This window comes from Schistocerca nitens, chromosome 1 (assembly GCF_023898315.1).
Source record: "Schistocerca nitens isolate TAMUIC-IGC-003100 chromosome 1, iqSchNite1.1, whole genome shotgun sequence".
Taxonomy (NCBI): domain Eukaryota; kingdom Metazoa; phylum Arthropoda; class Insecta; order Orthoptera; family Acrididae; genus Schistocerca; species Schistocerca nitens.
This window is the reverse complement of record NC_064614.1, coordinates 838,072,620-838,088,965: the sequence shown is the minus strand read 5'-3', so window position 1 is coordinate 838,088,965 and position 16,346 is coordinate 838,072,620. Positions and strand designations below refer to the sequence as shown.

At 43.1% G+C, this 16,346-nt stretch overlaps 1 protein-coding gene across 1 annotated transcript in view; it reads right to left on the bottom strand.

Moving 5' to 3' along the window:
• LOC126208398 (sodium channel protein Nach-like) overlaps positions 1 to 16,346 on the bottom strand; it is a 239,755-nt gene that overhangs the window by 123,136 nt on the left and 100,273 nt on the right. The window contains exon 8 of the mRNA XM_049938887.1: positions 8,574 to 8,627. Within this exon, the coding sequence (XP_049794844.1) occupies positions 8,574 to 8,627 (54 nt within the window). The remainder of the gene's footprint in view (positions 1 to 8,573; positions 8,628 to 16,346) is intronic.

Below are 16,346 nucleotides of genomic sequence, written 5' to 3'. Positions count from 1 at the left end.
TTGAATCAAGAGGCACAATTGCTTCTATTTTCAAATGATACAAACGTTGTTATGAAGCCGAGTAAGGAAGCATCAACAAAGAAAATTGCAAGTAAAGTTCCTGCGAAAGTTACCGATTGGTTTTGCAGAAATTGACCAGCTTTAAACTTTGAAAAAAGGCAACTCATCCAGTTATGTACTTTGAAAACTGTCCAAACTGCTTTTAACCTGGTATATAAATGATAATACTAAAACTAAATAGAAAGCTCAAAGTTCTTAGGTACGCGTAACTTAAAGTAGAAAAACCATACAGCACACCTGCTAAAACGTTCAGGTTCTGTTACCTATGCTATGACAATAATTGCCAACTTTAGGGATACAGAAGTCATTAAGTTCACATATTCATTCAATGGTGTCATTTTCATTCACTGACGTCTTATGGGGTAATGTTCTGGAGGAATGCATCATTTAGGCAAAAATATTGATTGTACAAAAGAAATTGATAACAATTATGCGTGGCGTTTACACACATTCGTCTCACAACCATCTCTTTAGGTAGCTACGAATACGATCTACAGCCTCGCAATACATCTATTCACTTATGAAATTTATTATCAATAATTCGTCTTAGTTTGAGAGTATCAAAGATATTCACAAGTACAAAGTAATATTTCTGGCTTTACGGCCATGATATTCAGCTACAAGAAGCTCTTTTTAGACAAGTCAAGAAGGTAGCAGTGGGAAGATGGCGGAATATGGTGTAAGGTACCGGTGACATGTGGTTTATTCGCTACGTGTATCTCGAGAAAGACGGCGTAAATAGTGGGCCTTTCTGCGATTGGCTGCTGTGTTCGGAAATAGCGCGCCAAAATTATAATCTTCTGTTATTAATACCAGAGAGCCTAAACAGTTAAATTTACTTGCATTACGTCTAAAAGCATCTTTCAATAGCAGTCTATCATTTCATTTTTTCAAAAGCGTTTATTACCAGCAGAATAATAAACAAGTGCTAAACTAAAAGGCAGATGAAGGACTTGGGAGATCTTCAGGTCGCGCCTAGCTCGGATGGCAGGCGAGGTGGTTGCTCTGTAAGGCCAAAGCTCGATCGGCAGCCTCGAGCAATCTGGTTTTTGGACATACAGTCGAGAACTAGTCACACAGTTCATTATTTTGTTTATTCTCTATGAAAGAGTGAGGAATGGAAGTTATTTGTGATTCATAAAGCAGGCTGTAATTGTGCAGTTTCTTCTACTCCGCTAATAAAAAACGAATGGCATACCTTTTAAACAAACTCATTCAAAATTTAATTATGTGTACAATGCCGGTTCCTCGATAACAGTTTATTACAGCCTCAATCCAACGGACTCACGGCATACGTGCTGTTTTCTTCGCAGGGGAGACTGTAGGTTGGTGAACATTATTCGGAACTTACGGGTTCCACTCAGGGCGCTGGAAGCAACTAGGCACCTCGCGTCTACTATAGTCTTAGTACAAATGAGATCAGTGACACGACATCTGTGATAACACAGAGGAAGCATGAAGGAAGAAAATTTTCGAGGACAGGGATTTATCTCTCTTTTTCTCTTTCACTTGCCGTAACAACATCAGAAGGAAAAACGATCTGAATTACTCTTTAACGGATCTGATTTCGGCACAGTAAGCTATAAAACTCTTTGTAATCTACTCATTGAAATAAAATAACTAATGGACAGGAGAAATGTTTAACGTTTTCCTCCTCAACGAGTCCTTCTACACCATATAGGAATTTAAAAACTTATCTCTATTGCACATTCCTTTCTCTTTTTTTCACAATATGGCTAGTTTCATCATATGTGATCATATTCAGATCTGTGTAGCTGTGTAAACAACCCGTCATGTCTCGGAGATACTACAGATTGGAATACTATCACAGTGGTCTAATGTGTAGTTTCTGTATGACACTTACTAAACTACACACATCTATTGATTATCACAATGGTCGAAGTTAGTCATATTGCACAAAATATGCTGCTGAGACGGAAAAATAATGTACATAAAATTTTTAATGTCAAGACAGTGGCTGAATCCTCTCACGACGAACATGTTGGGTACAGTGGAATAGAGGGGTTCTTGCATAGAAATAATAAGTCCATTTTACAAAAAAAGGCTGTAATTGGTCAGCACGCAGCCATATAATTCTTATTTTTTCTTTCTCCTTTCGTATATTTTAAATTCGATTTTGTTACATATGGTGTTCCTTATCTATTCGTTCATTATAATATAGGATGTAGAACACATAGAAACGAATATACACTCCTGGAAATGGAAAAAAGAACACATTGACACCGGTGTGTCAGACCCACCATACTTGCTCCGGACACTGCGAGAGGGCTGTACAAGCAATGATCACACGCACGGCACAGCGGACACACCAGGACCCGCGGTGTTGGCCGTCGAATGGCGCTAGCTGCGCAGCATTTGTGCACCGCCGCCGTCAGTGTCAGCCAGTTTGCCGTGGCATACGGAGCTCCATCGCAGCCTTTAACACTGGTAGCATGCCGCGACAGCGTGGACGTGAACCGTATGTGCAGTTGACGGACTTTGAGCGAGGGCGTATAGTGGGCATGCGGGAGGCCTGGTGGACGTACCGCCGAATTGCTCAACACGTGGGGCGTGAGGTCTCCACAGTACATCGATGTTGTCGCCAGTGGTCGGCGGAAGGTGCACGTGCCCGTCGATCTGGGACCGGACCGCAGCGACGCACAGATGCACGCCAAGACCGTAGGATCCTACGCAGTGCCGTAGGGGACCGCACCGCCACTTCCCAGCAAATTAGGGACACTGTTGCTCCTGGGGTATCGGCGAGGACCATTCGCAACCGTCTCCATGAAGCTGGGCTACGGTCCCGCACACCGTTAGGCCGTCTTCCGCTCACGCCCCAACATCGTGCAGCCCGCCTCCAGTGGTGTCGCGACAGGCGTGAATGGAGGGACGAATGGAGACGTGTCGTCTTCAGCGATGAGAGTCGCTTCTGCCTTGGTGCCAATGATGGTCGTATGCGTGTTTGGCGCCGTGCAGGTGAGCGCCACAATCAGGACTGCATACGACCGAGGCACACAGGGCCAACACCCGGCATCATGGTGTGGGGAGCGATCTCCTACACTGGCCGTACACCACTGGTGATCGTCGAGGGGACACTGAATAGTGCACGGTACATCCAAACCGTCATCGAACCCATCGTTCTACCATTCCTAGACCGGCAAGGGAACTTGCTGTTCCAACAGGACAATGCACGTCCGCATGTATCCCGTGCCACCCAACGTGCTCTACAAGGTGTAAGTCAACTACCCTGGCCAGCAAGATCTCCGGATCTGTCCCCCATTGAGCATGTTTGGGACTGGATGAAGCGTCGTCTCACGCGGTCTGCACGTCCAGCACGAACGCTGGTCCAACTGAGGCGCCAGGTGGAAATGGCATGGCAAGCCGTTCCACAGGACTACATCCAGTATCTCTACGATCGTCTCCATGGGAGAATAGCAGCCTGCATTGCTGTGAAAGGTGGATATACACTGTACTAGTGCCGACATTGTGCATGCTCTGTTGCCTGTGTCTATGTGCCTGTGGTTCTGTCAGTGTGATCATGTGATGTATCTGACCCCAGGAATGTGTCAATAAAGTTTCCCCTTCCTGGGACAATGAATTCACGGTGTTCTTATTTCAATTTCCAGGAGTGTATTTCGATAAGAAGCACATGGTCTCTAAAGTCAGCTTCTAATGTTAGCAAACATTTTATTGATGGCGATGACGTAAACCGTTGCGTCGGTGTCGCTGACTGGGAATGTGTACTGACGTTTAAAACTGTTCTGTGTGCGGGTTGTTGACTATACTGGTTGGATGTACCTCTGAGTTTTAGACAAAAAATGTACTTCCAGCAGCATGAGGCGCCAGTCCATTTCAGCATTGATGTGAGAAATCGGTGAATGACCGAGGTGGCCCTGTGACCTGGCCAATCAAGTCACCTGACTTCACGTGTCTGGATTTTCTTTCTCTGGGGGGGGGGGGGGAGGGGGGGGGGAGGATATGAAGCAGCTGGAATATGAAACCGTTGTAATGGTAGAGGTACCCCTCGACTCTAGAATTGCAGCCGCTGCTGGCACCATTATGGACATGCCAGGAATCTTCGGACGGACGCAACTGATAATGGCCCGACGATGTACTGCGTATATACATGCTAATTATCGCGCATTCGAGCAGTTCCTGTGTATGCCACTGCTGCAATTAGCATGCTAAACTACCTTCTGTGCAAATTGTTCCTAGTGCCTGAATATGCTATCAGGAACATTATACACCTTAACTAAAAATATTTGTTGTCTTCTTTGTTTTTTGGCCTCTTTTTTCCTCAGTTGCCCATATGCAAACTTTATAGGTTAATTGCCGTCTTTAACAACTGTAGTAACAGTCTTGTTCAGACCATATGCGTTGGGCTTTATTTTAAAGCAACTTCACTGGTCAGATTTTTTGTTGTTTATTCCAGTCCTTTTCGTCTTCCACGTGTATGTGTTGACTATCTGCATTTGCACACCGTACTTTCACTGCACTCAACACATTTACACTCCTGTGCACTGTCCTCTCATAAGTTTGCCTGTAAGCAACATAGAACCTGACCACTGAAGAAGCTTTAAAATAAAGCGAAACGCGTCTGGTCTTAATAAGACTTTTATTACAGTTGCTAAAGACGGCAATTAACCTATACAACTTGTAAATATATCTGATTTGATGTTCTTTGCCCGCATCTCGTGGTCGTGCGGTAGCGTTCTCGCTTCCCACGCCCGGGTTCCCGGGTTCGATTCCCGGCGGGTCAGGGATTTTCTCTGCCTCGTGATGGCTGGGTGTTGTGTGATGTCCTTAGGTTAGTTAGGTTTAAGTAGTTCTAAGTTCTAGGGGACTGATGACCATATATGTTAAGTCCCATAGTGCTCAGAGCCATTTGAACGATTTTTTTATGTTCTTTACCTCCTGTATCAATTTGAACGCATAGTTTCGGAGCATTAATAAAACCGACAAATTACGTGTTCCTGACTGGAAATGGAGAAAAAAGGGTCATATGAACATGTGTCTGGAAATGCATCGCTGCCACGTTAGATGGCGCTGAAAAATGAAAGTTCGTCTGACCATTTGCTATGTGTTCCTTGTGTTATTCGTGTCGGAAGGAAACCAAGATGGTGTTTGTGTACTGTCAAGCAGATAGAAACAGTCGAGAGGCAGCACGGCTATACCAGAAGACCCTCACAGACGCCAACCGCATCACACAACATTTCAAGCCCTTTTTGGGCGTTTGTGTGATCGCGGGTCTTTCCAGACGGATGAACGTGTAGGGAGACAGTGTAGTACGTAAAGAATTATGAATGTTTTAGTTGGACCACTTTTTTCGCTTTGTGACAGATGGCGCTGTAATAGTCACAAACATATCTCTCACAATTTGAGACGAACAGTTGGTAACAGGTAAGTTTTTTAAATTAAAATAAAGAACGTAGGTACGTTTGAACATTTTACGAGTATTTCAGTTGCTCCAATGTGATGCATGTACCTTTGTGTACTTATCATTTCTGATAACGCATGCTGTTACAGCGTGATTACTTGTAAATACCACATTAATGCAATAAATGCTCACAATTATGTCCGTCAGCCTCAATGCATTTGGCAATACGTGTAACGACATTCTCAACAGCAAGTAGTTCGCCTTCCGTAATGTTCGCATATGCATTGACAATGCGCTGACGCATGTTGTCGGTGGGTTACGATGGCAAATATCCTTCAACTTTCCCCACAGAAAGAAATCCAGGGACGTCAGATCCGGCGAATGTGCGGGCCATGCTTCGACGACCAGTTCACCTGTCATGAAATATGCTATTCAGTACCACTTCAACCGCACGCGAGCTATGTGCCGGCAATCCATCATGTTGGAAGTACATCGCCATTCTGTCATGCAGTGAAACATCTTGTAGTAACATAGGTAGAACATTACGTAGGAGGTCAGCATACCTTGCACCATTTAGATTGCCATCGATAAAATGGGAGCCAATTATCCTTCCTCCCATAACGCCGCACCATACATTAATCCGCCACGGTCGCTGATGTTCCACTTGTCGCAGACATCGTGAATTTTCCGTTGCTCAATAGTGCATATTATGCCGGTTAACGTTACCGCTGTTGGTGAACGACCCTTCGTCGCTACATAGAACGCGTGCAAAAAATCTGTCATCGTCCTGAAATTTCTCTTATGCCCAGTGGCATAAATAACGTAACTATCCGGCGAACGGTCCGGACACTTGGATGATGTCGTCCAGGATACCGAGCAGCATACATAGCACACGCCCGTTGGGCATTTTGATCACAATAGCCATACATCAACACGATATCGACCTTTTCCGCACTTGGTAAACGGTCCATTTTAAGACGGGTAATGTATCACGAAGCAAATAGCGTCCGCACTGGCGGAAGGTTACGTGATACCACGTACTTATACGTTTGTGACTATTACAGTGCCATCTGTCACAAAGCGGAAAAAGTGGTTCAGCTAAAACATTCCTATTTCTTTACGTACTACACGAATATGTAATAGAAAATGGGGGTTCCTATTTTAAAAAGACGCAGTTGATATCAGTTTGACCTATGACAGCACCATCTAGCGGGCCAACCACAGCGCCATCTGGTTTCCCCCTTCAAGATAGACAAGTTTCGTTCTTTGTAGTTTTTTCGTTTGATGCTTATTTCGTGAGATATTTGGCCCGGTCACTATCAATGGACCAACCTGTATACACAGGAGAGCGTATCATATTGGCAGTCCTTTCTAGGATCGTGTGCTCTTGAAATTTGAACAGCAAATCACGTCATGATGCAGAACGTCTCTGTTGCACCGTCTACCAATTGAGTTGCCTGCGCATCTCCGTAATGCTTACGAGCTTATGAATGAACCTGTAACAAAACGCATTGCTCTTCTTTGGATCTTTCCTTTTTTTCAAATGGCAAATGGCTCTGAGCACTATGGGACTTAACAGCTGAGGTCATCAGTCCCCTAGAACTTAGAACTACTTAAACCTAAACAACCTAAGGACATCACACACATCCATGCCCATGGCAGGATTCGAACCTGTGACCGCAGCGGTCGCGCGGTTATAGACTGAAGCGCCTAGAACCGCTCGGCCATTTCGGCCGGCTCCTTTTTTTTTTTTTTTTTTTTTTTTTTCCCTCTCTCTCTCAATCCTATCTGGCACAGATCCCAGACTGATGACCAATATTCAGGTAATGATAGGACGAGGCTTTTGTATGCCGCTTCCTTTTTGGCTGGACTACTCATCCTGAGGATTCTTCCAGTGAATCTCAGTCTCGAATCTGCCTTACCTGTGATTAGTGTTATATGGTCTTTCCACTTTAAATCGCTCTGTACCCATATTTCTAGATTTCTTATGGATATGAGTGTTTCCATTTCCATATGTTTATTTTGAGGGTCAACTTCCAGTGCCTGTGCCAAGCGGTCACCTGCACGTCTTCCCCCATTCCGGTACAATTTTCTACGTTTGCATCTTCCTGTACACAACAGTATCACACCCGAAAGCCCTTGCGGAAGACTCGATTTTACTTCGCCTTTAAAAATGTTTCCCCTTTAATAACTGCGTACTGAATTATGTTTGCTAGGAATTCTTCAATCCAGTCGCACGTCCGTTCGAAAAATTACATATGAAGGTTTCTTGTTTACGAGGGGATGGTACGGGACTGTGTCGAATATAGTCTTGATGTCAAGAAATTTTATTTATTCATTAATTGTAGAGCACTTCCACGTAAATAGTAACGGATGGCGGCAATTCACATTTTAAGTGACTTAAAAATGTAATATTATATTTTCAGTATGACGTTCTTTACTGTGAGTGCTAAGATTAAAATTTTCAAGTTTGTTGTGTGCTAAATCATAGTTTGTGTTTACAATGCTTTTTACATTAAATGTAATGTATTTATTTACTCCTACAACTACCATTATAAACGTCAGTTGAAACTCACAGGTATACAGGATCAAGCTGAACTCCACTGTATCTGTATGCGTATGAAATGAATTAACAGAACGAATTCGTATTCACATGTGCGGTGCCTGCAGGAACCATAGCGATTTCTGCAAAGCAGATGTTTGCTCTCCATGGAATAGATATACACGTGAACAGAAAGTACATTTCACATTTCTGTAACATTGACATCAGTGAGGTAGGCTTTAGTTCTATAATGGGTCCTGCGCTCCTTCTTACAACCGAATACATTTGTCGCACATCGGGTCATCTAGACAAACAATTATAGAAGAACTATTTCCATATACTGTAGTACATAATACAGGTACTGAAAATATTTCAGTAACTGCGATAATAAGTCTAGTATCAGTATATCCTTACGTGAAGGCCTATATCTCGACCGATTCCGTACTCGTTCAATCCGTATTTTTTTTTTTCAGTCATCTCCTCATTTCTAAGCAAGGACAGGTATTGCAAACCGTGTATCTTGCGACACATAATTTTCTCTAAGTCAGTTTTCACGCCCTCGGGAAGACTATGAAAGTTTATTGATCAATTTACCTTCATATTTCGTGAGGCAGTCGATATCTTGCAAGTTGCACACACGTGTTTCCCCTGAAAATGAAGGGAAACGAGCTGTGTCAATAACAATACAATTAAAAGTATGTCGTTTAAAAAACAATAAACAAAGAAATTCAGAGTAAATAGACAGAAAAGAAAACATTCAGTTTGTATGAAGCATTTTCTTAAAAATTTATGCATCTATAATTATATTCTGAAAAAGTGATACAGTCTCAAATGAGAATTTCGTCACTGATATAATGTTTTAACAGCTTTGTTGCCAGGTATGATTAACGGCATCTGTTGACAGATGACTCGTTTCGACCATCACTCGTTCGTTATCTTCAGATCCTCGTACAACAAGTACCGGCTTGTGTATTCACTAGCCATGAGCTGTTACCAAAACACATGGGCTCGTTATTTATAAAGTGATCTGTTTTTTGGGTTCGTTGGATTAGCCATGTCGTATTTTATCGACTTTGTTTGAAAATTAATGACAGGTATCACCTCTTGCCAATCGATCCACCAGCAGAAGCTCCCTCGTCTCCTTGTTCTACTTCTTTTTCTTCTAGTCCGTTGCTCGATCCTAACTGACGAGTTGTGTGTTTCAATTCGGAACATAATATTAGGTACTACAAGCTGCTAAATATTTTTGTGTGATTGTAGATGAAATTCAAGAATTACTGAATCAGGTATAATACTAATGTGGTGTATATAGCAAAAGATCGAAACATAAAGATATATTTCCAATAATCGTTATATGGATGATATGTGAAACTTACAATCTACCAACAACAAATGTGATTGTAAGCCTCCTAATTTGTAAGAATGATTTAAAATTTAAAATCTTCCTTGTATATTCCAAATCTCTTCAACTATACTAGAATAAATTCTTAGAACAGAGTTACAAAGAACTTAAATCTCATTCCATATTTTTAGCTTTCTTATCAGAAACATGGAGTGCCACCCAATGAGGCACTGACATCTTATTTGCAATAAGCAGCATATGATGATATGCTTCACTGTGGATCATCGTTATAGAGAAGGTATCGTTTATTTTGGTCAAATAACAGCAAAACTCGAAAACAATTAATTTGGTATAATTTCACTGTTCATTGCCAGCAGTATGGTCCTAATTTAAAGCATTTTTTTCATTGTTCAAGTAAATCTCGATATATTATTTAATGCATTCCTCGTAATGTGTAAAAAGCGTGGCGTGAGAATACATGTAGTTTTCTTGTTATGTGTATAGGTAAAGGATTAGATCATGGCTGTTATTACTTGATTTTGATAACTGCGTTTTTATTTAAACAGACTTTACAGCTCCAGGACGATTAACACAGTTTTCAAGTATCAGCCTCTAGAGAAGACATGGATTACATTTATTTTCGATGTGACTGAGCAGTCATCAGCACGCTACGAAATTCCACTGTAATCTGAGACAAGTTCTGTGATCTGGCGAAATATTCGAAAAAAGTGTTTTTCGCCTTAAAAAAGGGATGGAGAGGCCGTATACGTACTGGTGAAAGCATTTCAGACAATTTCGTAGACACTAAAGCAGTTTATTTCCAAATCTCAAGGAGGGTAACGATCTCAAAAGAGAATAATAGCAATGTTGATGTCTGGAATGTTAAAGGGAACGTGAATATCTAAACGAAGATGAAGGACGTAATAGGTCAGCAACAGGATACCACGTTACACTGAAGCTCCCCTTTGCCTGGTTGGATAACTGATTAGCGACATACACATGCAAGTCACAACTGCATAGCGGTATAGCTTATAGTTTTCAATTATTTATGCAGAGTGTATAACGGAGCATGGAATGCAGCTATATTTCGTTTACACAAAGGAAGTCTTGTAGAAGCGCAGCACATGACTCAACTTTAAACTTGGTACTTTGCATGAGTCAAACACAGATGCGAACATGATCCTCTGTGTGTTAGAGCGAAATATATTATTTGTTTCGAGACTTATAAATTATACAGAAGGCTGGTATACGAACCTAGAGTGGTGACAAAGAAACTTGTCTACACAATCTCGCACTGTGAGATGTCCAGATTATGAGCTGACGCACTGAAACGTAGGTCTCTGCCGTAAATAGCTGGAAGGACCGGCTCTCAGAACAGAGGAAGGAAATCACTAATAGGAGCTTGACTAATAAAGTACTGTAACGTTCACGTCAACCTCTGGGTTGATGAGCGGTCCACATTAATGTAGAATCAGTTATGCGTCACACCTGTTTTGTGCCCATCTAACGATGCTCGAAGGAGCGTTATCTTCTCAAGTTTAATTCTCTGTACAAGAAATATGCCACGTTAATCGCCAGTGACATGCTAACGCTGTGAGTGTGGAACATAGGTCTCTCTCTTCTGTAGACAATATGACATTAATTGCACTTCCCAAGAGCGCATCATTAATTGCCTCAGATTTTCAACTTGACGCAAGTCTCTCCCTTGGCCCTCCTGTGCTGTTATAAATTGTGACCAGCGCAGTGAATACTGCATGTACGAGGTGCGTTCAAGAAGTAAAGCAATACTTTTCTTTCTTTTTTTTTTTTTTTTTTTGAAAGCTGGTTGGTTTTATTCTCGATTTCAATACACCATACTATTTCCACTCTTTTGACTACAAAACCTTATGTTTCAACATAATACCCGTTAAATGCGACGGCATTACGCCACCTTACTCGGAGGGCCTTTATGCCCGCATGTACCATTCTAATGGTCGATGTCGCTGCCATCGTGTTGCTTCATCAATAGCGTCCACATTATCCACTTGCATGCATCCTTCATTGGGTCGCCCAGTTAGCCGAGCGGTGTAACGCACGGCTTTCCGTAGTGGGAAGGAGCGCCTGGTCCCCGGCACGAAAGCACCCGGCGGACTTCTGTCGAAGTCCGGTGAGCCGGCCAGTCTGGATGATTTTTAGGCGGTTTTCCATCTGCCTCGGCGAATGCGGGCTACTTCCCCTTACTCAGACTCACCTACACTGTGTTGGCGATTGCTGCGCAAACAAGTTCTCCACATACGCGTACACCACCACCACTCTACCACGCAAACATAGGGGTTACACTCATCTGGTGTGAGACGTTCCCGCGGGGGGAGGGGGGGGGCGAACCCCACAATAACCCTGGGTTCGGTGTGGGGCGGCGGAGGGGTGGACTGCGGTAGCCGTCGCCGGGTTGCGGACCGCTGCGGATGCGGCGGGGACGGAGCCTCTCCGTCGTTTCTAGGTCCCCGGTTAACATACAATACATTGGGCCACACAGATGGAAGTCGGTAGGTGCGGGATACGGGCTGTACGGTGGACGAGGAAGAACAGTCCAATGAAGTTTCGTGAGCTCCTCTGTGCAGACTTGTGTGAGGCCTTGCGTGGTCATGAAAAAGAGAAATTTCATTTGCGTTTACGTGGCGACGAACAGCTTGAAGTCATTTCCTTAGTTTTCTGAGAGTAGCATAATACACTTCGGAGTTGTTCGTTGTACCATGAGAGACGACATCAAACAGAATAATCCCTTCAGGGTCCCAGAAGACCGTCTCCATGACTGTGCCGGCTGACGGCTCGTCTCAGAAGTTTTTCTTCGGAGAAGACGTAGTGCGGCGCCACCCATCGATTGCCATTTTGTTTACAGCTCCAAGTGATGAACCAATGTTTCATCGGCTGTGACAGCGGTCGACAGAAAATTGTCACAGTCAGCCTCATAACGTGCAAGCGGTTCCACACACTTGATCCTGCAATGCTCTTTATGGTCTTCTGTGACGCAGCAAGGAACCCGGCGGGCATACAGCTCTGAGTACCCTAACCGATGGACGAATGTGTCAGCACTACCAACACAGGTGCCTAGTTGAGGACCGAGGTGATTGATTGTGATACGTCGGTCACTTCGAATGAGAATATACGCACGTTCCAACACTGCTGAAGTCACAACTCTGAGCTGCCAGCCAGCACGCGAGAGATCGGACAGGTTTCTGCGACCTTGTTGCCACGATAAACGCCTCACCTACGACTCTTCGTTCTTTTGTTCACTGCAAGATCTCCGTAGACACTCTGCAAGCGCCTATGTATATCTGCAAAGCTCTGGTTTTTCGTCAAAAGAAACTCAATAACGGTTCTCTGCTTGGAACGCACCTCCTTTACAGACGCCACTTTGAAGGATACGAATAGGACTGCCACTTATCGGAACTTCATGAAACTATATGGGCTGAAGCGGGAGTATTCCACATTGTCTTCCTACAGATTCTGCATTTCTCCAAGCTAAATTGGCGAGAAAATAAATGTGTTGCAATACTTATTGAACACCCTTCGTAGAATAAAATACTCCAGTCTCAGCAACAACCCTGAGATTATGGATAACCTAAACTCCCTATTCTATATGCTCTAAAGTAAGTTCCTAGATCAACAGCATCATATGATAGCCCCTGCGGAGATTGAAAAGCATGGGAGAAGACTGCGCCACTTTTTAGTTTTAAGTAGCTCATAATGGTGCTAGTTGTACTACCAATAAAGGATGGGAATCCAAGTTCTATGTGGCACATACTTCCATCTTGTCCTTATTTTTGTCCAGTAGTCCATGAAAAATGCCGGAAATATTCTTTAGATAAAGGCACGGCAGACTGTTCTCTCATTGCCATTCTGCGCTGGGAGAACACATCCTTTGGCTAAGCTGGCGCCTTCCTGAGAAAGGTAACGATCATGTTGAACCATCCTGTCGCCATTCAATACCATTTAAGCGTGGAAGCCTGTCAGAGGCACGCGGCGATTCGTCAGGCTGGCGACGAAGGTTGGACCATCAGGGAATGTGGCACTGTGATAGCATTTGCGGGATACACAACAGGTGGCCTCTAACACAAGATTTTTGGGACTGTTTCAAGTGGTTTAGCAGAAAACTGGCAGCTTGGGACAAGGAAGGGAAAGGAGGAGAACTGCCCTGGAGGAATTGCCTAATGACTGGTCAGCCAAAAATAAGATTAATAAGACGAGATGACATAGCGAATACTTGTCATGAGATGCTCTTGATTCCCGACGTGTGTCTGATCCACAACACTTCTCATATCGCCCCACAGAAGAAGTTTCAGGCAAAATGAATGAGTTTGTTTCGGAACAGGATATCTCATGATGTCCACGTACATCTTACAAGGTGATCATCAGGCCTGTTAATCACGGATTTTGATGAGCCTCAGGTATGTTGTGGAGGGGCCTATCATAAGTACCTGACTGGCGGCTTTTCATGCGAAGGCCCCTCCCTAGTTTCTGAGAAAATCGATGTTGAAGTTTTATGCGTACCTTCTATACCCATAACGTCAACATTACTTCCTCCAGGCGAGAGTAGCGCAGCGGCTACAGCTCACGGCTACCGTGTTGGCGGTACGGGTATGACTCTTTGACATGTACATTATTTTTTTTAAATCTCATTGTTCTACATCTACATCTACATCTACATGGATACTCTGCAAATCCCATTTAAGTGCCTGGTAGAGGGTTCATTGAACCACGTTCACAATTCTCTATTATTCCAGTCTCGTGTAGCACGCGGAAAGAATGAACACCTATATCTATCCGTACGAGCTCTGATTTCCCTTATTTTATCGTGGTGATCGTTCCGCCCTATGTAGGTCGGTGTCAACAAAATATTTTCGCATTCGGAGGAGAAAGTTGGTGATTGGAATTTCGTGAGAAGATTCCGTCGCAACGAAAAACGCCTTTTTTTTTAATGACGTCCTTCCCAAATCCTGTATCATTTCTGTGACACTCTCTCCAATATTTCGTGATAATACAAAACGTGCTGCCCTTCTTTGAAATTTTTCGATGTACTCCGTCAGTCCTATCTGGTAAGAATCCCACTCCGCCCAGCAGTATTCTAAAAGAGGACGGACAAGCGTAGTGTAGGCAGTCTCCTTAGTAGGTCTGTTACATTTCCTAAGTGTCCTGCCAATAAAACGCAGCCTTTGGTTAGCCTTCCCCACAACATTTCCTACGTGTTCTTTCCAATTTAAATTGTTCGTAATTGTAATACCTAGGTATTTAGTTGAATTTACGGCTTTTAGATTAGACTGATTTATCGTGTAACCGAAGTTGAGAATATAATTTCCTATATGTCTTACCAATACAGATGAAAGTACTCATCTCTATTTCTGATCTCGTTTATATAATCAGTACCGATCAAACCGGTTGCCAGTACCATCTGTAGTACAATAGATCCCATGCGGAACGAGAAGCGAAAAAACCATTTGAACAAGATTTGTCATTTCTTCACAGCACAGTGTACTATTACTGCGTTGTAAAAGACATCCCCTTATGTTTTCTTACGTTTGTTAGAACCATTCGTGAAATTTGGTCCGACAGTTCTAAACAGTGTTGATGAAATGACTCCTAATTAGCAGATGTAATTCTGACCTGCACGAAACCAGAGAAGTTCGCGAAACTGCTGTACGAAAAGTTTTTAAAATACGCAGTTCGTACGTTCGTGGGACACGAAAAATTTGTATACCATACTGATTCGTGGGGAGGGCACCCTGATCAACACTCGGCTATCAAGTCTTTGTAGATGAAAGATAAGCATGTAGCTGTGCCATAATAATTATCGCACTAAAACTTACTCCGCTTTCCCTTCCAAGAGATGTTTAGTTTTAGACCTTTGTTAAAACTTTAACGAAAAATTCAAAACGCTCCTGACTTGCTAAAGACTAACAGATCGATCGCTTCAAGGGAAGAGCGCGTAGAAATATTATTTAACTTTCCTTCAGTTTTCTGCACCTGCTTTCACAGGAACGATCAAACACTCGTGCTTCGCATCGAAATTGATCGAAGAAACAACAGTGTTTTTCAGTTAAACGAACTGTGTTTTCCTGCATTGCTTTTGGAAAATCCGTGTGATAACAAGGCTGTAGTTTCCATTAAATAAGTGTGTTGCTCAACGATTTTGTGTTTCAGTTGCTTCTACGACAAATACCATGTGGAACTCTGTTCTAGCACAGCAAGCGACGGAAGTGACAGCGGACGGCTCGAAGACACACCAGGCTAGCGCCACCGCCGAGCCGCCGTTAGAAGACGCCGCACCGACGCCAGTCCAATCTGACAGCGAAGTTCACTCAACGCATTCAACGCCTACTAGTTAGCCTCATATCTGAGTCGTTATTGTCTACTTTGAATGGTATAAAAAACCCATTGGAATACAACTGGACTTACTGATCTGAAGTTAAGTAAAACAAACTTAAGAACATATTATGCGGGTTTCTCCTTACTTTGATCTGTCTCAGCACCCACCTATATCTATTCCTCGACATCCACCCCTGGTCTGACCCAGTAATTTGCATATCCAAGCAGGTAGTACAGTTTATGCGGATTCGACTTTCATTTTAATGGGCAGCAGTGACTCTGGGACGAACATGTCTTCAGGTTTTGACATTCCAATAACGGAAGCTGCAGAAACGAAAGAATAGGTAGTGAACTCAGTCATAGCGGTTGATCGTGAGTTTTGAACTCTATGCCAATGCCTTGCAAATTTCACACTCTGTGTGCCGTCCCCAGTGGAAATGTTGCAAAACACTCGAACGTGATATTTAAAATCAAATAAAGTGGACGAGAGATTTTATCTCGACACAAAATATTATGTTGTGTGCGAATACTGACCGCGCAGGCGGCAGATAATTTTTCTCATGGGTATTATTATTATTGTTATTATTATATAAAGTACTGATGATACTGAAGAGACTGTCGATTGCAAAGAGTAAAAAGTACGCATTAATTAACAATGGACAGTTTAGGTAAAGGAGGACTGT